The 26151-nt window shown below is 43.8% G+C and overlaps 1 protein-coding gene across 2 annotated transcripts in view; it reads right to left on the bottom strand.

Annotated features, from left to right (window-relative positions):
• The window catches only part of NGEF (neuronal guanine nucleotide exchange factor), a 195069-nt gene that overhangs the window by 35546 nt on the left and 133372 nt on the right, over positions 1–26151 (bottom strand). For both annotated transcript variants that reach the window (XM_040427896.1, XM_040427897.1), the window contains 4 exons: positions 25603–25877; positions 24075–24235; positions 22578–22730; positions 17016–17145 (listed from right to left, as the gene is read on the bottom strand). In XM_040427896.1, coding sequence (XP_040283830.1) covers positions 17016–17145; positions 22578–22730; positions 24075–24235; positions 25603–25877 — 719 coding nt within the window. The remainder of the gene's footprint in view (positions 1–17015; positions 17146–22577; positions 22731–24074; positions 24236–25602; positions 25878–26151) is intronic.

The following is a 26151-nucleotide window of genomic DNA, read 5'->3' as shown; positions in this document are numbered from 1 at the left end:
AGTGCAGCACAGAATACTGCCCCAGCAGTACCAAATACCACAGTGCAGCACAGAATACTGCCCCAGCAGAACTAAATACCACAGTGCAGCACAAAATACTGCTCCAGCAGAACCAAATACTACAGTGCAGCACAATATACTGCCCCAGCAGTACCAAATACCACAGTGCAGCACAAAATACTGCTCTAGCAGTACCAAATACCACAGTGCAGGACAAAATACTGCACCAGCAGTACCAAATACCACAGTGCAGCACAATATACTGCCCCAGCAGAACCAAATACCACAGTGCAGCACAAAATACTGCCCCAGCAGTACCAAATACCACAGTGCAGCACAATATACTGCCCCAGCAGAACCAAATACCACAGTGCAGCACAAAATACTGCCCCAGCAGTACCAAATACCACAGTGCAGCACAAAATACTGCCCCAGCAGAACCAAATACCACAGTGCAGCACAAAATACTGCCCCAGCAGTACCAAATACCACAGTGCAGCACAATATACTGCCCCAGCAGAACCAAATACCACAGTGCAGCACAAAATACCACAGTGCAGCACAAAATACCGCCCCAGCAGAACCAAATACCACAGTGCAGCACAAAATACCGCCCCAGCAGTATCAAATACCACAGTGTAGCACAAAATACCGCCCCAGCAGAACCAAATACCACAGTGCAGCACAAAATACCACCCCAGCAGAACCAAATACCACAGTGCAGCACAAAATACCACCCCAGCAGAACCAAATACCACAGTGCAGTAGAAAACACTGCCTCAGCAGCATTTGTCATGTAACCATAGAAACGAGCAGTGTATAATGTGATGGAAAAATGAATCCAGCCAGCAAAGGAGGAAATATGGACAATCACAATACATTAGTAAGTGCCTCGTATTAACTTTCTCTACATGATAAATGTCATTTATGGAAGTGAGACAACCTCTTTAATTGTGGCTGTGAGAAGGGCTCAATTGGCTACCTCGGCATCGGCCCAGCAGGAAATGTCCCTGTGGGTTCTATGGCCAATCTGCCCCTGATGTTTAGTGATATTATCTATAGAATGAGTGAAGAATTCTTTTCTATTATTCATTCTCATACACATGGTAAGAAAATGACAGTTACATCTGGTGGCATTAGAGGCAGAGCTTGTTAAGAGCTCATTTGCATCCCTTCCCTCCGAGTTTTTGTTTTGTACATGTCTTTCTAGGTGCTACATGGAGACTGGAATGCACAGGCGATGCCAGTAGTAAAGTCACTACACCCATGCCTGGTGCTCAGTCAGTCAGTAAAATTAAGCTTTATTATGTCTTATCTGCTATAGACACATAAATACTTGAAATAACAGTCACATAACTGAGATTTATAGGGTTAGGATCCATGAGCTGCATGAGAAACTGCCATTTATAGCAAGGAGTGGCTGGAATGTTTTACTGCCTGTAGCTGATAACACAGAAACTGAGAAGACATATAAGTGGGGACCAGAAAACATACATTGCATCTACTGATATTTGTCAGTTTCCAATAATTCCCTGATCGTTCACTCAAGGGCAGAGCTGGATTTACTTGCAGCAATCATCCCTCTTTATGGGGTTAAACAATCACTACTGCAGTGTGCAGACAGCCCACTACATAAGGGGTTCATTATATGTGTGCTGTGTTTTCCTTCTAAAGGCTGCAAGTGGGGTTAACTGGCCCTGGGAGCTATTTCCACCACCCATTCCCTCCAGCAAGGGGTGGCTGCAGAGTAGTTGTAGACAGACAAGAGAGGAACCAGCCAGCCAAAGGGATTACAAAGAGAAACTGATGCCAACCCCTGAGGAAGCAAGTGAGACACATTAGCGTTGCACCCCCACAATACATCACCAGAACTTATTTACACCTCAAACCACCACCAGGCAAGAGACCCCCTCAGTCCCAGGTGTGCCCTGAGGGGAAAAAAGGGTGCACCCGTCCCTTCAGTGTGCTTGGCCCAGGGAGCGCCGGGGAGTACCATAGCCATTGTGAGGTCTACTAACATCCTTGGCCTCTACTAAAACTCCCATCCTCTTACCTCCTGCCCAGGCCACTGCGCATCATACTACTGCGATAATTCATCCCCATACATATTCATTATTTGTCAGCAGCACATCCCTGTTTACACAGGGCAATCTGCTGCCAGCAATCGATGACTTTAGGTGCATCATAAAAGATGCCATAACTGACGAACGAACGGTTGCTCATTTGCCGATTGACTGTTGGCATCATGTATGAACGCTTGTTCTCAGTAATTGCCTCAATCCTCAGCCCAAGTAAAAGGGCCTTAACTGTATTCAAAATAAGCTGTATCCCACTCCTTCTATTTCAGTTCCCATGTCCTGGAAGTAGAGATGTAGGACATTGTTTATTGGGGTTTTGTAACACTGGATAGTTGGTGGTTACTGGTGAGTTTAATCTCCAAAATAAATAAAGTAGCTACCAGTGGCCACTAGCTCTCCATTGTGAAGGCCACAACCAGAGCTGGCCCTGAGTGAGTTTAGGGCACATGTGAAGGAGATTCCACTGGTTTGGGGCAAGCAGAGCTTGAAACCCCCAATGCAGCACTTCATGTGGCTGCAGCTACATTCCCTTACCCTAGTTCAAAGACTAGACAGTATAATTTAGACAAATGTCTTGCAATTAATTATGTTTGAGTACTAAGGGGAAGATGTATCAAGACCGGCACTTTGATATCCCCTTCCCTCCCGGATGATGCACCGAATTTATAACGAGAAGCAGGCTTTGTCATAAATTAGGCGCATCCTCCAAGACAGTCACTCAGAGACAAGAGGAACACTCCAGATGACATTAGATACTGTGAGGAGTGCACTGCAAGGTTCTGCTTTATTTTGTAAGAGCAGCAAAAATTTTACTTGGGTACTATCCAGTAGTATTTTTGGATGCAGTACGAAGGTATTATTTTGGCACTGCATGGCAGTATTGCGTGGGTGTCTATGTATGTATTATTTGGTAATATAGGGCACTATGTGGACATATATATTTGGGTGTAACATGCATTTGTACTTTTAAAGTATGTAGTCAAAGTGAATCTTCAGATTCTGAATGGAGGTTCATGGAAGTTAAATTAAAGTATCAACAATCAGAATGATTTTTGTAATGCAAATTTTTCAGCAATTTTGCTCTATATGTGTCAAATGAGTTAAAGGGGTTGTCCACTTTTTTAACATCAATATCATATCGGCAGGGGCCACCACCCGCCACTTCCACCAATCAGCTGTTTGAAGAGAAGGCCACGCTCATGCGTACGCTGCCTTCCCCTCATTGTTTACCTGTGCACTGGCACAAATGCAGCGGTGAGCAGGTGTAATTACACCTAGGCCGCCCCATTCACTTCTATGGGTGGCTCCTTCTAATTCACTTGAATAGAAAGGAGCATTCCCATTGAAGTGAATAGGACAGCTTAGCTGAGATGGCGACGGTGAGCAGGTAAATAATGAAGTGAAGACAGTGCTTGCACGAGCGCGGCCTTCTCTTCAAACAACAGATCGGTGGGGGTACCGGGTGTCAGCTCCCTGACAATCTGATACTGATGACTAGGGATTAGCGAATCGACTTCGGATGAAACTTCGTTTGCCAGCGCTCCGTACAGTATTAGAATGTATTGGCTCAGGTGAGCCGAAGTTATTACTTCGTGAAGTCTCGCGAGACTTCGGCTAATAACTTCAAAAATGTATTTCTACTGTTAAAAACCTTTTCCCGAGCTCGGGTTCGGTTCAAGTGGTACAGTATTCAAACGAAGTTTTATGCGAATCGACTTCGGATGTTTCATCTGAAGTCGATTCACTCATCCCTAATGATGACCTCTCCTGAGGACAATTCATCAACATTAAAAAAGTAGACAACCCCTTTAAGCCAGTTACCTGTATCTGTGCTCTGCACTGATGAGGGCCAATCACCCCGAAACAGCTGTCTGCAGATGAGGTGCTGGCTTATTTAATATCCGACTCATGTTTCAAGGCCTATTTAAAGGGTTAAACATTGACTTATAGGATAGCTGCCTTATATCTGGTGGTATTAGAGGCAGAGCTTGATAAGATCTCACTTGCATCCCTTCTTCCCAAATGATATGATGGACATTCTTGATAAACATGCCTACTCAGATGCCAGTCATTGTCTTTACAGCGACTAGAAGGAGAAGCACAGGCATTGGATATTAATAGCATTTGCCAGCATTGCTATTTCCCCTGGGATTAGTTGCCCAGGGATATTGAAGACAATTGCTGAAACTGTCATTCATGGAATAATGTTAGATGATATGAGAGAGAGCATCTGATTATGTACGACCGCTGTATGTGCCGCAGCAGTTTCTGTAGGATTATTATGGCGGCATATTCCTCGCTCATTCTTTCCAAGAGAATTGAGTTGTTTAAGCTGTCAGATCTATTTCCTTGGGAAACAAATAAGTTGTGAATTTATTAGTAAGCAGACAGTGATTAAACAGTAGTGTGATAATGAGGCATCCGAGCACTACAAGTCATAATAATCTTATGCTGGATGCTTCATAGCTTCCCAGTCCCTGGACACTCATTGAAGTCTAGCAGTCAGTTCCTCATCACATCTTTATAACCTGCAGCTTATCTAATTCTGGAACATGGTCTGCTCAGAGTACTCCTGTTAAAAATTCTACTTCTATGTCCGGTTGTACAGAGTTTTTGGGGCAAAATACGTGACCTGGTCTCCTCGGTGCTGGACTGTGCCTTCCCTCTGGAGCCCGCTTTGTGTCTTCTTGGCGACAAATTGTCAAGGATGTCATATTCCAAATTTAAGCTGTCCCAGCATATGTTATTAGCTGCCAGGATTCATATAGCATATAAATGGTCGTCAATTCTTAGCTTTCAAGCAGTAGTTGACAGAATTAACAAAATTTTTCTTTATGAGAGATTAAACGCCATTCGCCAAGATACATACGATGCCTTCGAGAGGCTGTGGGAGCCCTGGATGTCCTCATCGCATTCAATGACACTGCAGTATATCCTGGCTCAATACTGATTACAAAACTCAGGGCACATGTCTTGATTGTATCTGTTTTTTGGGCAGTATGTAGGCCTTTATATGTTTTGGCACCAAATTGGTATATCTTGATTCCTAGGTATGATCTTCATAGGTTCGAGCTCTATTATTTTATTTTATTTTAATTATCCCTATTTTTATTTATTCCCTTTTCTTTTTTGTTGTTTTCTTGTCTTTCCTATAATATGTAATGTATCGTGTCTTGTATAGATGCTATGGTACTTACACATCTTATTTGGATTTCTCGGTACTGTTACTTCAATGCCATTGTTTGTATGCTTTTTGATATTCATGATGGTATTACCAATAAAATACTTTGAAACTAAAAATTCTACTTCTAAGCAGTGGCGTGCCCGGGGGGGAGGCGGTCCGCCCCGGGTGCCGACTCTCACGGGGGTGCCAGCAGGCCCAGAAGCAATGAGCGCTTCCATCAATACAGATGGAAGCACTCATTGCTGAAGCGCTGACACCCACATACTGCGGCAGGGCAGGGAGTGAAGGGCATAGTTCCCTGCCCCGCCGCCGATCACTGCCCTAGGCTCCAGGCCTAGTAGGTCATTGCGCGCGCCTGTGCCGGGACTCAGCGAGCAAGCTCAGGTAAGTATTTAGCTTTTAGTTTTTTTTTTTATGTGCCAACTTTGGGGGACATGAGGGGGCCGGGGTGCACAGAGGACGTGTGGGGGGAAAATATGGTGGGATACTGTGTGGGGGAAAATATTTTTATTTTATTTTATGTGCCAACTTTGGGGGACATGAGGGGGGTTCACACAGGAGGGCGTGGGGGGGGGGGGGGGAATATGGTGGGATACTGTGTGGCACAGTGGGGGGAAAATTATTATGGGAGGGATTACTATGTGGGGGGGGGGAAATTACTATATGGGCAATGTGGGGGACACTACTGTGTGGGGGGCAGTGTGGGGGACACTACTGTGTGGGGGGCAATGTGGGGGACACTACTGTGTGGGGGGCAGCATGGGGAACACTACTGTGTGGGGGAAAGTGTGGGGGACACTACTGTGTGGGGGGCACTACTGTGTGGGGGACACTACTGTATGGGGGCAGTGTGGGGGACACTACTGTATGGGGGGCAGTGTGTGGGACACTACTGTGTGGGGGCAGCATGGGGGACACTACTGGGTGGGGGGCAATGTGGGGGACACTACTGTGTGGGGGGGAAGTGTGAGGGACACTACTGTGTGGGGGGAAGTGTGGGGGACACTACTGTGTCGGGGCAGCGTGGGGGACACTACTGTGTGGGGGGGCAGTGTGGGGGACACTACTGTGTGGGGACAGCGTGGGGGACACTACTGTGTGGGGCGCAGTGGGGGACACTACTGTGTGGGGGGCAATGTGGGGGACACTACTGTGTGGGGGGAAGTGTGGGGGACACTACTATGTGGGGGCAGTGTGGGGGACACTACTGTGTGGCGGCAGCGTGGGGGACACTACTGTGTGGGGGGCATTGTGGGGGACAATACTGTGTGGGGGGCAGTGTGGGGGACACTACTGTGTGGGGGGCAACGTGAGGGACACTACTGTGTGGGGGAAGTGTGGAGGACACTACTGTGAGGGGGGCAGTGTGGGGGACACTACTGTGTGGGGGCAGTGTGGGGGACACTACTGTGTGAGGGCAGCGTGAGGGACACTACTGTGTGGGGGGCAATGTGGGGGACACTACTGTGAGGGGCACTACTGTGTGGGGGACACTACTGTATGGGGCAGTGTGTGGGACACTACTGTATGGGGGCAGTGTGGGGGACACTACTGTGTGGGGGCAGCGTGGTGGACACTACTGTGTGGGGGCAGCGTGGGGGACACTACTGTGTGGGGGGCAGTGTGGGGGACACTACTGTGTGGGAGACTCTACTGTATGGGGGCAGCGTGGGGGACACTACTGTGTGGGGGCAGCGTGGGGGACACTACTGTGTGGGGGCAGCGTGGGGGACACTACTATATGGGGGCAGTGTGGGGGACACTACTGTATGGGGGCAGTGTGGGGGACACTACTGTGTGGGGGGCAGTGTGGGGGAAATTACTGGGGGGGGGCAGCATGGGGGCCTTTCTATTGGGGAGGCACTGTCGGGACCATTCTATTATTTCTGGGGACACTATACAGGGATTATTACCTAAAGCACAATATAGGGTGTTATTATTACTGGGGGCACTCTAGGGGACATTATAACTGCTGTGGACAGTATAGGAACATTTGGGGTAATTTATCAAACTGGTGTAAAGTAGAACTGGCTTAGTTGCCCATAGCAACCAATCAGATTCCACCTTTCATTTTTGACAGCTCTTTTGGAAATCCAGTTCTACTTTACACCAGTTTGATAAATGACCCCAATTATGTCTATTAGGGTCACTATTTTTTCAGCAGTATAGTACCTGGGACATTGGCAGGGCTGGCGGCACCTGTAAGGCGAGTTAGGCAGCCGCCTAGAACGCAATTTAGCAGGGTTTGATAAAAAAAAAAGCGTTGGTTAAGTGGCGGCCGGGCTGGTCCTGCCGCAAGTTTTTTACAGCCCGGGGTGGCGCGTCTATGATTGTGCATGCACTGCCCCGGGCGCAGCCTGAAGAGAGGGACTGACAGGAGGGAAGCGCCTCTAATGTAGCGTGGCCGAGCTCTGTTCAGTCCGCGGTACAGGAGCTTTTCTGTCCCGCCACACTAGAGGTGGGGGGAATGAGAGTAACAAGGGAGGGGGGGGGGGAGGAAATGAGAGTGACAAGGGAGGGGGGGAGGAAATGAGAATGACAAGGGAGGGGGGGAATGAGAGTGACAAGGGAAGGGGGGGAGGAAATGAGAGTGACAAGGGAGGGAGGGGAGGAAATGAGAGTGACAAGGGGGGGGGGGATGAGAGTGACAAGGGAGGGGGATGAGAGTGACAAGGGAGGGGGGTGAGAGTGACAAGGGAGTGGGGGGAATGAGAGTCACAAGGGAGGGGGGGAATGAGAGTGACAAGGGAGGGGGGAGAAGAGAGTGTCAAGGGAGGGAGGGGGTGGAGAGAGTGACAAGGGAGGGGGGGAGAGAGTGACAAGGGAGGGGGGGAGAGAGTGACAAGGGAGGGGGGGAGAGAGTGACAAGGGAGGGGGGGAGAGAGTGACAAGGGGGGAGAGAGTGACAAGGGAGGGAGGGGGGAGAGTGACAAAGGAGAGAGGGGGGAGAGAGTGACAAAGGAGGGAGGGGGGGGAGAGAGTGACAAAGGAGGGAGGGGGGAGAGAGTGACAAAGGAGGGAGGGGGGAGAAGAGAGTGACAAGGGAGGGGGGAGAGAGTGACAAAGGAGGGGGGAGAAGAGAGTGACAAGGGAGGGAGGGGGGATAAGAGAGTGACAAGGGAGGGAGGGGGTGGAGAGAGTGACAAGGGAGGGAGGGGGTGGAGAGAGTGACAATGGAGGGGGGGAGAAGAGAGTGACAAGAGAGGGACGGGGGGGGAAAGAAGAGAGTGACAAGGGGGGGACAAGAGAGTGACAAGAGGGGGGGGGGGGAGAAGAGAGTGACAAGGGAGTCCCCAGAGCCAGACCAAGAGCCAGACTGCAGCCAGAGACCAGATCATCTTATTGTCCTGGTGGTAAGTAGACAATGCAATATGTTTAATATTTAATTGTTTAGTTATTAATACTTCATTGGAAACTAATTTACCTCACATTTAGGGTCCATTCACACATCCGTGTGTGTTTTGCGGATCCATGGACCCGCAAAACACAGACAGCGGCAATGTGCGTTCCGCATTTTGCGGACCGCACATTGCCGGCACTAAGAGAATATGCCTATTCTTGTCCGCTATAAGAATAGGACATGTTCTAATTTTTTCAGGATCGGAATTGCGGACCCGGAAGCATTTCGTGCGGCTCCATAGAAATGTATGGGTCCGCAATTCCGTTCCGCAAAAAGAGAGACAGCTACAAGAAGCTTGATTAACCCTAAGGGAAACATAGCAGTTCTTTTAATTTAAATGCTGAGAAAGGGGTGGAACATATGTGATGTCATGATATGGGCAGATCATCTGATAAGGGGGGGGGGGGGGGGCGGCGGCAATTTTTATATTGCCTAGGGCGGCAAAAATCCTTGCACCGGCCCTGGACATTGGGGAGCACAATGGGCACAGTATCTCACAGAATCTCCTCTGATTCTGAGAGAAATACATGTAGCTATGCAGCTGAAACAGGGAATAATATGACTGAGAGAGACATTAGGGAAACCCAATAAAGACACATTCCTTCACAGTTATGATTGTACAAACAAGTACAGCCATTATGCAAACCATTTTTTGAAAACTCGGGTATGCTTTAAGGCTAATGTGACTTTGGTCTACTGCACATGGCTGCATACAGATGGGTGTTGTATACAGCAGTAATACATGGATTGTAGCCTTCTATAAGCTTATACTGTATGCCTCCAATTGTATACAAATTTGTGAGAAAATAAGTTGTAGCATTCTGTATTATGGAGGCATTGCTTAAGGAGGAGAAGCACCATACGGTGGCACATGGAGTGCCTATAGCAGACCTTTGAATGGTTGACTTTGATCTATCTGAATTATTGTGAGTAATCAATCTTCCTTAGTAACATCTGTAGCCATGGAAACTAAAAGCAGGCAATGTTTGTTGCCATGGCTACAGATTATTCTTTTTTTTAAGACTCATGGCACATAGGTTCATTATTTTGATCTGGTGCAAGGACGGTAATGGTGGTAACTCCTGGTAATCCATTTCATTGTAGGAAATTGATAATCAGTAAGTTCAATGGGCTTTACTGTGAGCACGTCATAGCTGAAGTCAGGAAAGGGATTAAAACTTGGCATCTCTGTTTCTTACAATCTGTTTATTCAGCAGACACAGTGCATGTGGCAAGGAGAGCAAATCACTTGCGTCACCAGGACTGCATCATAGGCAGGGCCGTCTTTAACAAGGGGCAAAAGGGGCAGCTGCCCCGGGCCCAGTTGCTCCTGGGGGGCCAAAGGCAGCTGCCTCTTGAGCCCTGCTAGCCACTGCCCCGGGTGCCAGGCTGTCAGCTACACAGGGGGTGCTGCCATGCCATGCCTGCTGGCACTCCAGGCAGCGTACTGTGAGAGCTGTGATTCTCTAGGACCTTAGATGACATAATCACCATGTGACCAGTGACCTAGCAATATTACTGGTCACATGGCTATGAGGTCATCAAGGTCCTTTCTACCAGGAGTGTTGCTGTAGAAGTTTGCCTTAACTGTGGAGTTTTTTTTGTGAAGATTACATCAGAAAAAGGTGACAGGGGCTGTTATGCTAATATACTGTAAACTACTGTATAGTGGGGTGCTGTATAGTGTGGGGGGCTGTATACTGTGGGGGTCTGTGTACTGTGGGGGCCTGTATACTGTGGGGGGCTGTATACTGTATACTGTGGGTGCTGTATATTGTGGAGTGCTATACTGCTGTACTGTATAGTGTGGGGGGCTGTATACTGTATACTGTGGGGGGCTGTATACTGCTGTACTGTATACTGTGGGGGCCTGTATACTGTGGGGGGCTGTATAATGTATACTGTGGGTGCTGTATATTGTGACGTGCTATACTGCTGTACTGTATACTGTGGGGGGCTGTATATTGTATACTGTGGGTGCTGTATATTGTGGAGTGCTATACTGCTGTACTGTATAGTGTGGGGGGCTGTATAGTGTGGGGTGCTGTATCGTGTATAGTTTGGGGTGCTGTATACGGAGAGGTGCTATACTGCTCTACTGTATACTGTGAGGTGTTCTATACTGTAGGCTGCTATACTGCTCTACTATATACTGTGGGGTACTGTATAGTGTGGGGTGCTATACTGCATACTGTGTGGTGCTGTATACTATAGGGTGCTATACTGCGGGTTGCTGTATACTATAGGGTGCTATACTGAATACTGTGGGGTGCTGGGGTGCACTGTAACACTAGGGTGAGCCGAGCCCTGGTCTCCTTCCTGAAGAGCGGTGCCCACTTCCAGCCTGAGCCCAGCTGCCCAGAGCACTGATCCTGAGCCGCTGGAGTCTTCAGAACTGGAAGTATTTACAGTCATTCACTGTACTCTACCAGATGTGTGGATTTTTTGTGTGTGTGTTGTGGTGGAGGGCGTGATTGCCTGCTAAGGTGTGGGAAGGCGGGATCCAGGGGGCCCAAGTAAATTTTTGCCCAGGGTCCAATCAATATTAAAGACGGCCCTGATCATAGGCAAGAGGAGCAACAGCCTGCTGTGCTGACCTCTCATCCCAGGAATGCAAATATCTATATGCAAGTGCTATACACTATATGATGGTATTATAGAGGTATTGTAGCATGACTATCGTTATTGATTATCCAATGAAATACCATCTATTACATATACCTAAAGTATTGGAAATACAGTGGGCCACATTTACTAGCTTTTTACACTGGTCTTAGATTCCCCCTACGCTGCCGTATGATTTGTCTAATTTATGACAAGACGTATATAGGTGCATCCATACTACACTAACACCTGGCTGGCATAGCTTTGTACCAAATGTTGGCAAATTTGCCAGGTCCTGGCCTACAACACACCCCGCCCTGCCCAACTGCCATACATGGGGTGAAACCGGCCGCATGACGAAATATTGTCGCACAGTCGGTTAAAAAAGGGACTTGATACTATTTTGTTAAACTAAAATATTAGCAAGTCCCTTAATAAAAGACCCCCAATATATTTTTACAAATTGTAGCAAAACAAATAGTACACCTACCCTGGAAATGATCTAAACTTGCACATTCTCATATAGGCCGTAACATTTGAGACAGCCTATATGTGTACACCACAAAACACCATTAGAACAACCAACTTCTGCATGTAGATGCCATCAACAGTCTCTACACAGCAGTAGAATGGACCTTACTGTGTAGACTTAACTAAATCAGTCTACAGCCCAATTTCTGGTCAACGAACAACTATTTTTTATTTTATTTCAGCTTACGTCATACTTGGCAACTTTTGAGAAGGGACATTAGGGAGAATCTAAAATGGGGCATAATGCTCTGCCCATTTATATAGGTCATCGCCAATCTGCAACCTTTGATATTCAAACAGTGCATTTGATATGATCCCATTCATCACATCCCAAAATAAAGTATAGATCCCCTAAACTAATATAGACCACCAGACCAGACTCCTTAAATAAATATGGACCATGCAGAGGCCCTGACCTATCATAGATCCCAGACTAGACTATCCCCACAATACAGTATAGACCCCAGACCAGATGTGTAGATACCTCTCCCTGTACCTTCACTACTCTTCGTTTTTGGTCCAGCATCAGACAATGTCTTAAAGCTTGGGCCAGCATCAGGATGTTGTCGGCAGTGGCACCCAGGAGTGAAGAACAGTCCAGGAACAGAGATAGGTGGGTATACTCAGAGATGGAGATGTGCCTGCTCTTTAAAGAGTCTGTGAGATTTCCCAGTTTGAGAGTCTCCTGGATATTCTGGGAGAGTTGGCAAATATGACTTAATCCAGGAGACCACGCAGAAGACAAATGAAGCTTAAAATCTATGCTACAAAATTGTCTAATCTTACATTTTCCCAGAAATTTAATCAAAGGTATTTTAAATACTATCAGAAATGAATAGTTTCTCTTATTGTTTACCTCCCAGGCTCAGGAGTTTGGAGGGCTGAAGGTCTTTCTATATAATCCTCATTCTTGACACCAGCGTTCCTCAGATCTACATGTTTATGCTTCACGCAGACCAACATATTGCACAGAGCTTGTTCTCAAGTCTGTTTACAAGGAACAACGCTCCATTTATTCAGCACCAATCTGCTCAATTTGGAGATTCTAAAAAGAGGTGTCTGAGAGAGAACGACGTGCTTTGAATCCCTTTAGACTTGGGAGGGTTCGGCTGTGGTTTGTAAATGACTATGTGGCAATACGGTGACCACATCATGCATTACAGAAGGTGGATTATTCATCGTCAGTAGACACTAGTAGTGGAGCCACATTTCTGTGTAATCTTTGCTGCTTGTGGCCAAGGTGTATGAAAGGGAAATGAGCTACCTGTACTGTACCTATGCAACTTGGAAATCACTTTAAGGGGCACTCATCTGATTGTATCCTCCATTAATCAGATAAAAGATCGTTATTACTAAGTAGGGTATGTAGCTGTAAAGCCAATATATAATGATAATTGTGCCATGACACATTATTGTATCACCATCTATAAGGGTATAGCCCTGTGTGGTGCATGACAGCAAGACACTGAAAAGTCACGCAAACCAAAAATATGTCGGGCTTGTCTGTAACTTGCCTTCACACAGCTATTTTAGAATTGTGTTTTGGCTGTGAAAACACAGCCAAGTCGCAGGCGAGTCACATGTTGCACGTGACTTCCATTAAAGTCAATGGAGAAAAAGTTACGTTTGACTTGCGACACAAAATCCAACATGTTTGGGTTTTTTGTGACTGTCACGTCACAGCATGTCGCATTGCAACGCCATTGACAAACATTCCATGTAATGTATTGTGACTTTCTAGTCGCGTGACATCACAGTGTACCCTTATGGACCCACCATTGGGGGCTTTTAGTTGAGCTGTGCCAAGCTCCCCTATTCATGGCCAATAACCTTACATAGGAAATGTAGGTAGAATGTAATAAACCATATTATTATCCTTTACATACCTCCTACAGTAAATTATAGGAATATTATATGTACTGTAAATATACAGCATATTCAGAAAGTCTTCAGACCCTTTCACATTTTGTTATGTTGCGGCCATTTGCTTAAAAAAAAAGTCTCCCAAGCCCCCCCTCCCCCTCCCCATCAATCTGCATTCAATCCTCCATGTTTTTTCAAATTTATTAACAGAAAAAAATAACATTTTGTATGGAGTATTCAGACCCTTTGCTATGACACTTTAAATTTAGCTCTGGGGGCCTCCCATTTCTCTTGATCATCTTTGAAATGTTTCTACACCTTGATTGGATCCCACCTGTGGTAAATTTAGTTGATTGGACATGATTTGGAAATCATATAGACCCCTGTCTATAAGGTCTCCCAGCTGACAATATCAGAACAAAAGCCAAGCTATGGGAAAAAAGAACTGACTGTAGAGCTTAGTAACAGGATTGTGTAGAGGCACAGATCTGGAGAAGGGTGCACTGAACTGAAAGTTCCCTAGAGAACAGTGGCCTCAAGAATGTGGAACAACTTCCTAGAGCTGGCCATCCTACCAAACTAAGTAATCAGGGAAGAAGGGCCTTGGTAAGAGAGGTGACCAAAAAGCCAATGGTCAATCTAGCTGAGCTCCAAACATTCTGTGTGCAGATGGAAGAAATTTCCAGAAGGTCAATCATCATTGCAGCACTCAACAAATTTGGGCTTTATAGCAGAATAGCCAGAAAGAAGCCTTTCCTTAGTAAAAAACACATGAATGCCTGTCTGGAGTTTGCAAAAAGCACCTAAAGGACGCAGACTGAGACAGGTCTGATGAAACCAAGATTGAACTTTTTGGCCTCAATTGTAAGCGTCATATCATCCCTACAGTGAAGCATAGTGGTGACAGCATCATGCTGTGGGGATGTTTTTCAGCAGCTGGGACTGGGAAACTGGTCAGGGTTGAGGGAAAGCTGAATGGAGAAAAGTAGAGAGATATTCTTAATGAAAACCTGATCCAGAGTGCTCTGAATGGGCTAAAGGTTCACCTTTAAACAAGACAGTGACCCTAAGCACACAGCCAAGACAACACAGGAGTGGCTTAGGGACAACTCTATGAATGTCTTCGAGTGGCCCAGCCAGATCCCTGACTTGAACCCACTTGAACATCTCTGGACAGAACTGAAAATGGCTGTCCATCGTCTGTTCACTTCCAACGTGACAGAGCTTGAGAGGATCTGCAGAGAAAAATGGCAGAAAATTACCAAATCCAGATGTGCAAACCTTGTGGCCTCATACCCAAGAAGACTGGAGGCTGTAATCACTGCCAAAGGGGCTTCAACTAAGTCCTAAATAAAGGGTCTGAATACTTATGTCAATGCAAGATTTTCATTTTTCTTTTATAATAAATTAGAAAAGATTTCGAACATACTGTTTTCTCTTAATCATTAGGGTACTGAGTGCAAAAAGAAGAAAGAAGAAACTTGAACTTTAGAAGGCAGCAACATAACAAACAGTAACAGCATGATGATGCATTTGCTGTATTTTTAGTCAGGTCAGCAAACTCCATGGTGACTGGCATTCTTTATAATGTTAGTAGAGGATATATTATTCCTTAAAGGGGTTGTACAGTGGCACTATGTTGATGACATATCAGGATAGATCATCAGTATCAGATCAGTTGTGATTACACTGCACCTCTGCCACAAGGGAGATGGCGTACAGTCAAATATTGAAGAGGACACAGTGTTATTATGCCACTACTGCACAACCTTTTAACATACAAAGATCAGCTGCTGCAGACCCTCTTTATGAAAAGCCAGAGGAAGCTTCAGTGATTGATTTTCATGCAGTATTTCTGTTTTAACTGCTTCAGGACCAAGCCAATTTTGTTGGCAAAGTTTTTGTTATTGCCTTCCAAGAGACATAACTTTTTTTTTACTTTTCAAATCACATAGCTGTATGAGGGCTTGTTTAGTGTGGTACAAGTAGTTTTTTTTTATAATCATTTAATATTTCATATAATGTATTGTGAAACTGTCGGGTGACTTGTTGGGTGTAATAGAAAACATAGCGCACCATGGGTTATTTGGGTATCAGTTTTACAGAATTCATTATATAATAAAAGATGACATGAAAACTTCTGCGGATCAGTAGAATTATAGTAATATATTCTTTTTTTTATTTTTATGATTATATGTGTTTACAACACCTATAACATTTCATTTTTTCACAGCTGTGTTGTTTTTGAGAGGTGAGTTGTAAATACTATGTTTGGTAAATATGTTTTTTTTTTTATCATTTTTATTCCATTTTTGAAATGCAGTTCTTGCACTGGAATTGTTTTTCTACAATGTAGACCATATCAGATATATAAGATAACATAAATATTTTAATATTTTGGATATTGTGACTTGGTGATACCAATTATTATTTTTTTTTTATATATGATAAATGGGAAAGAGCTTTTTTTAATATTTGTGGGTTTTAAAACAACATATTGCCTTTTTTCAGTCCCCCGTGTAGATTTGATCAACCTTGTACTATGCACTGCAATACTTTTGTACAGCAGTGTATTATGATTTTGCTGATATCCAGAGGCAAAGGCAGGGTGTAATAGAAGTCAACATCGGTTAATATGGCACCCTTTGGCATCTGAAGAGGTTAAACATTTGGGATCTGAGTTATCTGCAGAAACATCAATGGAATTTTTCCATTTTAATTTAAAAAGTACTTTTTTATGTAGCATTTTGACCCTTTCTCTTCACCCCGGCACACAATATAATGAAGAAAAAGAAAGTTCCATACATCAATTAGTTCTACATATCATTTACCTTCACTGCACTATTAGGAACTCATTTAATTCACTGCGTAGGGGATTTATGGATAAAAGGTGTGACTAAAGGATTTTATAGAAAAGACAGCCACATTGGGAGCATAAAATCCCAAGAGAGCTGACTCATAGTACAATAAAACCTTTGCAAAAGCAACATTTTCTCATACCATGAAATTCCGCATAGGAACAGAACCAGATTTCATCACTACTAGGACTATGCAGAGTTAGGGCTTCCATGTAAGTACTTGAGTTCTCCATACGAATGTAAAAAATGTGGCCTGGCCCATTGGGCTCCTAGGCATTCTCCACTAGGACTATTGCTTTCTACGGAGAACATATCTGCACTCTCAGAGTTTTATGGACCTTGTATGACAGTATATGCAGTCTGTATGGCTTTGCACTATAGTACACTGCGATACAGACTCCATGTCAGTGTGTATAATATAGCCCTTATATAATATAAGCCCTAAGGGTCAGTGCACATGGCACTGGCGAGACATTGGACCTTTGCTTGTACAATACCTGCACCAGGAGTTTAAGCCGTGTGATCCTCTGAAATGGTAAGATGAGGAACGAGGAGAATGGGAGACCTCGACAAATCGGGTTTGTTTCCAAATGTGCCACAGCTTCCCGAAATTCTGTCCTTTCTTGACTGATGAACAGAAACAAAAAGAAGAAAAAGATTATTTAAGGGGACAATATAGGATTGGGTTGATAGAAAGATCTTTTTTGCTAACATAATTTATGTTCAAAGGCTTGAAACAGTCACGGCATGGCACTGCTCAAACAGCTGCAGTTTGTTAAAGTGTATCAGAATAGGCAATATTCTATAAGCTACACGTAGCAGTAGCTGAAATATTTTTTTCTGTAGGGCCAGTACTGTCCAAGGTCTAGTGCTGGTATAGTCAATGGTAGACTTTATCACCATGTAAACCAAGCAAATGCTTGGGGCTCCAGAGATCATGGGGCCCCCTGCTGGCTATAAGTGATTAGCTGAAATAAAAACAAAAACATCAACTAGTGAAAGACACCGCCTTGTGCAGCCCCTACTGATACAAGCACTTTTTTTTTTTCAAACATACCCCTCTCCACCTCTATATCCCCTGCTGTTTTTGGAGATTGCAGTGGACCTCGCTACAGACAGGGAGAAAAAACGGCTTTACAGTAAGGAGACGCCCATTGAGAAAAACCAAATGTCTCCTCCTCCCTGTGCTGATGGTCTAAATGAACATATCAGGAAAGAAAAACAGTGGGGGCATAGCAGGGGGCCTCTTTAAGGGGTCATCATTCATGCTCATTCTGGAAGGCTTGTGATCTTTAAAAGAGGTTTAATTTGGAAGTCATGGGGGTCCATCTGAAATTTGGCCTTCCTCGACCATTTGAACCATATACATGAAGGGTTACAATTTACATTGGTTTGTGACATGCATAAGGTGAGCTTCCTTGATACTCTGGTGATTAAGGACCAATGTGGTATTCTGTCAACTGATCTTTTTAGAAAGGATACAGATAGGAACAGTATTCTTCACTTCTCAAGTGCTCATCCACCGGCATTGAAGAGGGCCATTCCAAAATCCCAATATCAGCGTGTACAAAGAATTGTCTCTGACCCAGATTTAAAATTTACCAGGATTAACGAGATGACCAATAGATTTAAGGAGAGGGGTTACCCTCCTTTTATTCTGAGTAAAACTAGGAGGGAACTTGATAATATTGGGGCAACAAAATTGCCTAGAGTGGCACTGGTACACAAATCGGCTGGATAATATCATACGTAGACCTTGGCATATACTGGAGAAGGCATACCCTATGATTGAAGAATTCAAAAATCCGCCTTTGATATGTAATAAAAGGAACTCTAGCTACAGGGATAAACTTGTGCACTCTGACATTGGGAGTACAAAAATGGCATTGAAACAAATGGTGTTGGCAACCCAACGGAAGGGCACTTTCCCATGTCTGCACTGTTCACAGTGCTCCCATATAATCAGAGGTTCTACATTTTATCATCCGCATAGTGAGCGGTCTTTCCCAATTGAAGGTTTTTTCACCTGTGAATCTACTAATGTGATTTATTTGATAAAATGCCCGTGTGGTTTACTATATATTGGGGAGACAACACAAACAATTAGGGATCGTATTGGGAAGCATAAATCTACAATTAGAACAAAAAATCTGATGCTACCCATTCCGTTTCACTTTGATCAGTGTAAACATAGTATAGCCCAGCTTAGGTTCCAGGTATTGGAACAGGTTAAAAGACCTAGGAGGGGTGTAGACATAAAAAAAACCTGTTATTACGTAGAGAGGCCTACTGGATTCATATGTTGGATACTCTGCATCCAAGGGGCCTCAACAGGGATTATGAGATTATGCATATCTGATTTATTTATATATTCTATTTTTTTCAGACTTCTATTATCCATTGAGGGATCATACACCGGAAAATATGGCCCGTTATGTTCAATTAAGATATTTGGTAATATGTATACTGTTTGTTCGCTTCTGATATATTGTTGTTTGACATTACTTAATTTTTTGACACCTTTGGCCCCTCCCACCAGGGTGGGTGGATGATGTCATTATGGGCGGTATTATCTCTCTATATATACCTGTTCATTTAAGTATACCTTCACCTGTTGATAAAGGCATGCTTGCCGAAACGCGTCCTGGCTGTAGGACAATTTTGATTTGATGGAATAAAACATCTCGATTATACAAGACACGACTGCTGGGATTTCTTTTTGGACATCTGAAATATGAGTGATTGTCTTGTCTGCTGTAAATTATGCAGGTACTGTGCTTAATTCTCAGCATGACGCTGCTTATGGCGCAAATTCAGGTAAGAGGTTGATCCAAAGAGGAGTCACTGACAGACAGGGGCGGACTGGGATCTTAAAGTGGCCCTGGAAAAAATACTAAAAGTGGCCCTGTTTTGTAGTCTGGTCCAAACTGATGGAAGGCAGGGCCAGCAATACCGTATTGTGGCACATTATACTACCCCAACAGAACCAAATACCACAGTCCATCACAAAGCAGCACAAAACACATCCCCAAAAACTTCCACTGGCCACTTTCCAGGTGGCCTCCCCGGGCATCGGCCCACCGGAAAATTTCCCTGTAAGGTCTATGGCCATTCGGCCCCTGCTGACAGATGTTGAAATGTTAAGGAGCTAAATAACATATTGGAAAGTTGCATACAACTTTGAAAATGAGATAATACATGGACTGCGACCTCCTCTTCAAACAGCTGATTGAAGTGGGTGCCTTGTGTCGAACCCCCACCGATCAGATAATCGATGACCTATCCTTTAAAGGGCAGCTGTCTGCAGATTAGCAGACTATGCAGACTATGAAACTGGCCTATTGCATGTGTGCTTGGCAGCTGAAGACATCTGTGCTGGTCCCATGTTCATACGTGCCCACAATGCTGAGAATTATTTTATATATGCAAATGAGCCTCTAGGAGCAACGGGGGCGTTGTCGTTATACCATTCATACTTACCTGCTCCTCACTGCTCAGTCCTGTGCCCTGGCTCCCGCTTGGCCATCTTCAGGTACCTATCTTGTTTACTTCCAGCCAGGAATGGACATAGTCATGATTGACCAAGCCAATGATTGTCTTCAGTGGTAACACGTCCCCAAATAGTGCATCAGTGTGGTCACGTGCAACTTGGGAACACGTTACTGCTGAAGCAAGTCACTGGTCAAAGTAGTTCCATATCCAGCAAAAAGATGGCTAAGCAGGAGCCAGGGCACAGGACTGAAGTAGCGGGGATCAGATAAGAATCTTTCAATATATGCTATGGGTAATAACTGAAAATTTTAGTAATCCTGGAAAACCTGGTTTCTTATACTGTATTACAGATTTGTCTAAACATAATATGAGTGGTAGAACGCAACAACCATTTTATCAGTGGAGGTCCCAGCTCATGGACATTTTGCAGTACAGGGATGGCCAACCTGCGGCTCTCTAGCTGTTGCAAAGCTACAACTCCCAGCATGCAAACACTGTCTACAGCTATTAGCCTACAGCAGGACATGGTGGGAGTTGTAGTTTTACAACAGCTGGAGAGCCGAGGTTGGCCATCCCTGTTCTGGTATGTCAGAAGCTTGTTTAAAGAAGAATTCTTCTTCAAGCTTTTGCAGCCAACTATAAGCACACATATAATTTCTCCAGCTCCACCAAAATATTTCCCATATAGGTAATAAAAAATCATGTCATAGCAATTACATTGCAAATAACATAGCTCGGATGGAAAAAGTTTTTAAATCTACGTCAAAGATTCTGGACTAGATCCAAAGAGGACAATGATCCATTTATTTAGTGATGGGAGGATCCTCTTTGAAGTAATTTTAGCAAGGTAATTCTGAAGCTTCCAGAGTATAACTAAGCAAGTGGAAATATTACCAATAGGGATTAGCGAATCGACTTCGGATGAAACATGCGAAGTTGATTCGCATAAAACTTTGTTTCAATACTGTACAAAGTTTTATGCGAATCGACTTCGGATGATTCTTCCGAAGTCGATTCGCTCATCCCTAATTACCAGGATTATAGACATCACCTTACTTTTAATCCGCATGTTTTTGGCATATACTATTCTAATACATAAATGTAAGAAACCTATGCAAAGCACAACCTGTAACAGTGACTGAATAGCATTTTGTAAATGATTACATCATTGTGTTAAATCTGCTGGACAGATCATTAAGGCTTCGCGGATCATAATCAAAGATCGAGCTCAGGAAAATATAAATCCTTGAGTTGTCGAGTTTTAAATTCTCTTTTAACTATTTATGTTTCTAGAAAGCCTTGTTGACAACCAACATGTCCATCAACACAGGTTTCACGGGTTATCATGCTGCTTTCTCAGACTACTGAAGGGGAGATCGTCTACATCTATAGGAAAGAAGGTTTGTACACCAACATAGAAGAGGATTCTTTACGGTAAGAGCAGTGAGACTATGGAACTCTCTGTCTGAGGAGGTGGTGATGACGAATTCACTAAAAGAGCTCAAGAGGCTCTGTCCTTCTTCTAGGACGTCTGCCTTGAAGCTTTTTATTGTCTTTTCTTTGTCTTACAATTTTTGCTTTTTTGTAAAAAAAAAATCTATAAAGAAATATTTGATAAAAAAAAATAAAAAAAGAGTTCAAGAGGTGCCTGGATGCATTTCTGGAGTGTAATAATGTTACAAGTTACAGTTAATAGAAATCTAGAGAAGGGTTGTTGATCCAGGGAGTTTTTTTGATTGCCTGGTTGAAGTCAGGAAGTTTTTTCCCCTAAAATGAGGAAAAATTGGTTTCTACCTTTATGAGGGTTTTTCCGTTTCTCTGGATCTCTGGATAATAGGCTGACCTAGAAGGATAGCTTTTTTCAGTCTTAACCATGGTGATGCCATCTGCGCCTGAAATATGGGTAGTATAGGCATATTCCAGTAAAATAAATGACCCCCTATGTTACTATGTGTTCCTTATTATTGTTTGCATTTTTGTGGATGATCTGTAATTACATTTTATGCTAGTGAACCTATTGCACATATTATAGTATGAAGGGACTACAGAGGAAGCGTAACATAAGCTCAGACAGGAAAAAACACGCTATGGGAATGGCCACATGTAATGGGTCCAATGCGAGTATTCCATAGAGGAAAATCCACAATGTATCTGGCTGAAAAGCGCAGCGGCAAAAATCACACCAAATTGTGGGGATTTTACAGAGGTTTTGAGTCCAGAAATACTGCAGATTGATGCAGATTTCACTCTCTGCATTGCAAAGGGTGAGATCCACAGCAAACCTACATTCACATACTGCGGAATTAAAACCCAGACCATGTGTCAAGTTGTGTGCGAATCCCAGAGCAGACCCTCTCCGCAGAATGTGGATGACATTCTTTTAAAATCTCATCCCCTTCACGGTTACTGGAAACACTACAGATTTTCCGCACACAATTCTGCTGCAGAAAATCACCAGTGTTCACGCTACATGTGGCCGTCCCCTTACAGGCATGTAGCCGACAAACATGGAGGGGATAGCAGAGATTTCTTGGTCACATTTACATTTCTGGCATAGCTGAACTCACAGCAGCTTCCTGTGCGCTCTCTCCTGGTAGGTCTGGTTGCAGACATAGGTGACATAGACACTAAAGTGGTTTTCTGCATGCTTGAAGACAATGTCACAAACGTCAGACATCACCAAGTTCTCTTCAAATCTCTGCTCCAGATCCAGAAGGAACCTAGGAAAAGAGGCATAAAAACACTTATTTTAGCTTTTTGATGACCCTACCCACCGTCTCCTATGGTCAACATAACATACCACCAATATCTGAGCCTAGAACATGCTAAAACCCCTCTCTTATAGATTGTATGTGTAAGTCCATAGCAGCAGTTTACTTTTCTTAGCTTCCGAAAGTTTACTCAACCGATGAAAGGTGATTCTAAGTTCTTCTAAATTCTTAAGGCTGTATTACACAGCCCTATGTGGCAGGCGATTGTCTAGAGGGAAGTGTTCCCTCCCGGCAATCGTCTGCTCGCTAGCGGAGAAGGCCGCTGCTATTGCATGCAGTGATCTCCTCCGCAGTATGGGGAGGAGCGATCGCTATGCCATGCCATATAGCGGTTTGCCGGTGGCAGATCATGTTTAGAAACCACAATCTGTCGTCTGCAAACAGTAATTTTTTAATAAGCCAAAAGATTTGGATTGTCCAATGAACAAGCTCATTTCTCGGGCAATCGGCGGCAGTATTACACTGCCAGATGATTGCTAACTAGCATTCATACGAACGGTTGTTAGCGATCCTCTGCCGAAAAATCAGGTGTAATACAGGCTTTAGACCAAGCAGCATCATGTTACAATGGTTCTGTTGTGAAGTTTACTGGATGGAAAATGATGGGGAGGACAGGAGAGGTAACAAGTATCACAAGATCACTTTCCTGTGTATCTGGCTGTCTGTGAGCATTCACTAAAGATGTGCATATATTAAAATAAGTTACTCCATGTCCGTTCCGCAAAAAAGTACAGCATGTCCTATTATTGTCCGTATTACGGACAAGGATAGTACTGTTCTATTAGGGCCCAGCTGTTCTGTTCCGCAAAATACGGAATGCACACGGATGTCATCCGTATTTTTTGTGTATCCGTTTTTGCAGACCGCAAAATACATACTGTCGTGTGCATGAGCCCTTAGGCCTAGTTCACACTTCAGTAATTTGGTCAGTGATTTCCATCAGTGATTGTGAGCCAAAACTGGGATTGGGGCCTCCACAGACATAAGGTATAATATAAATATCTGCACCTGTTCTGTGCACAAGGAAGTCACTGACTGTGTGAATAAGGCCTTAGACTGTGCAGGGACACATCCCAACTGGTAACACCCATCTGGACCTTTATTTCAAGCTGCTAAAAATTATTCATAACGTCTAGCAGGAGTAAAAAAGCAATGGCTCAACATAGAGTAATAAGAATACAGTAGATGCTCTAGATTTGTTATTACATGGGGAATGCATGCCAGGAAGGTTTACTGGTCCTTTTATGAGAAATAGTCCCATTTGACATGAGCAAGTCTGTTGTTAATAAGTACCTTTCACTAGTGGACAGGACCTCGAGTACATTGGAGAATATGAAGTGCATTTCTGAAGGGTGTATGGTGGCTTTCAGTCTGTCGCTCTCCATGAAGTGAGAAACCAGAAGACGCAGGCTCTTGTAGTAAGATGCTTCTGAAGTCACCAGTTCAAACATTGCCTAAACATCAGCAAGAAATATACAAGATACAGAAGGTAAAAATACCATTCCAACAACAACAACATTTTTGCCTACACTAATGCTGGAGAACATTTATCTTTATTCAGTGCAATCATTAATATTTGGTTGATTAACCCTATATCAATTCCTGGTGGAGCATACAATCTTAGCTTTATACAGTTGGGAAGGTGCTGTTTCTCTAAAAAATTTCATTCTGAAAAATCAATTTTTAATGTAATTTATCCTAGAGATTACAGTTGCAGAGAATTGTTGTTTTACCTGCAATTGCAATTCCCAAGATCATAGGTCAAGGCGACAATAATAATGAAATCTACAGTGACTCTAAAAGTATTCACCATCGTGGGCCTGTCTACATTTTACTTAATAGGAACTGAGTAACTGCCACGCACTCGTGAGGGAGGCCTACAATGGATCTATATCACTGGCTATTGCTACTTGCCCTCCCCATAACATCTCAATGAAGCTTCTCAGCCGGTCATTTGTAGGGTACAGCAATGTAAGGCATAGGGACAGATATGGGGGAGCACATGGTCAGCCCAGGTTCCTCTACACCGTAGAAAGCCATTTGCTCTCATTTTTGGCTCATGAACATGGCTGTATTATGGCTCTGAGGATAACCTTCTATTTAGTGCCAAGGTTGGGATAGCATTCTGTCCGTAATATGGTCCTGTTCGTAATATATTCCTGTGCATGACCTGAAAAAATCCTTATATGTGTATGGAAAGGCAGGGATTTTTATTACTAACACAAATATATGGACGGACAGAAAGTTGCAACCACAGAAAGTTGGAGGGTACAGTGAATTTTGATCTTTAGTCATCCTGTCAATAAATTTATATAAAATTATACATGGATTTCCTGCCACTATTTCATTCTCCCCTTTCAACCCTATTCATTGCTGTCAACCCTCTCCATTTTACTCCCATAGTCACACCATGTGCATTATGAGCCTATTTTATAAGGGAAGCGCGAGACATGTCTATAATGAGGTAGGCAAGACCACATGACAGCTGACATGCCCCTTGAGAGCTTGCAAAATAAATTCTTAGGTCTAGCATTTCCATTAATTTCAAAAGAGGAAACATTTCAACAAAAAAAGGTATTAAATACAGCAAAACATGGAATTTTCTAATAAAAATGATGCAGTATAATGTGCATATTTGCAAGAAACTGAACATACGTGACTACATGTAAGCTACTGTAGGACCTTGATCAAATATGATGGATTTAGGACAACAGCTTGCTTTATGGGTCTCTAACAGGACTGCCATTCCAACAACTTTAGTGCTTTATCAGAACCATGCTGACTTCTCAACACCCTCTTCGATATAATATTGCAATCTTACCTCCTGAAGCTTGATTTCTTGGGGTTGTAAGACAGTTAGAACCCCGCTGTTCTTGATTTCCGGAAGATCTTGCCATAAGTTGAATCCAGAGCAATTGTTTTGCAGGCGTCTGAAAGTGGAGTTAGATCTTTGATGCTCTATGGGTGGGGGAGACCCCTTTTCTGGGGTTTTGGGACTATCTGGTGTTTGAGGAGTCTGTACATAATTATCCTGAAGTCTTCGAGCTTCAATCTCATGTTGGGTAGATTTATCTCTGTATTCCTGGTACAGGAACTCTCCAGAAGAAAGACAACATCAATTAGCATCAACTCGTTTAACTAACTGGATTCCATGCAAATATAGTTAACACTTCAGACATTCATAAATGAGAATGCAGACCCTGTTGTATCATGCACGGATAAGGGGCTTATAGTAAAATAACCACTATAAAAGGATAAACTGCCTGCTCAGGTAAAAGTATCAAATTGCATGTTATGGTCCTAAATTGTCCACATGCTGTAATCCCTCCCCCACTCGTTTAATAAGTCTTGACACGAGCATAACCAGGTA

Source organism: Bufo bufo, chromosome 4 (assembly GCF_905171765.1).
Source record: "Bufo bufo chromosome 4, aBufBuf1.1, whole genome shotgun sequence".
Classification (NCBI taxonomy): domain Eukaryota; kingdom Metazoa; phylum Chordata; class Amphibia; order Anura; family Bufonidae; genus Bufo; species Bufo bufo.
The sequence above is the reverse complement of the archived record's forward strand: the minus strand, read 5'-3'. Positions and strand labels throughout refer to the sequence as shown.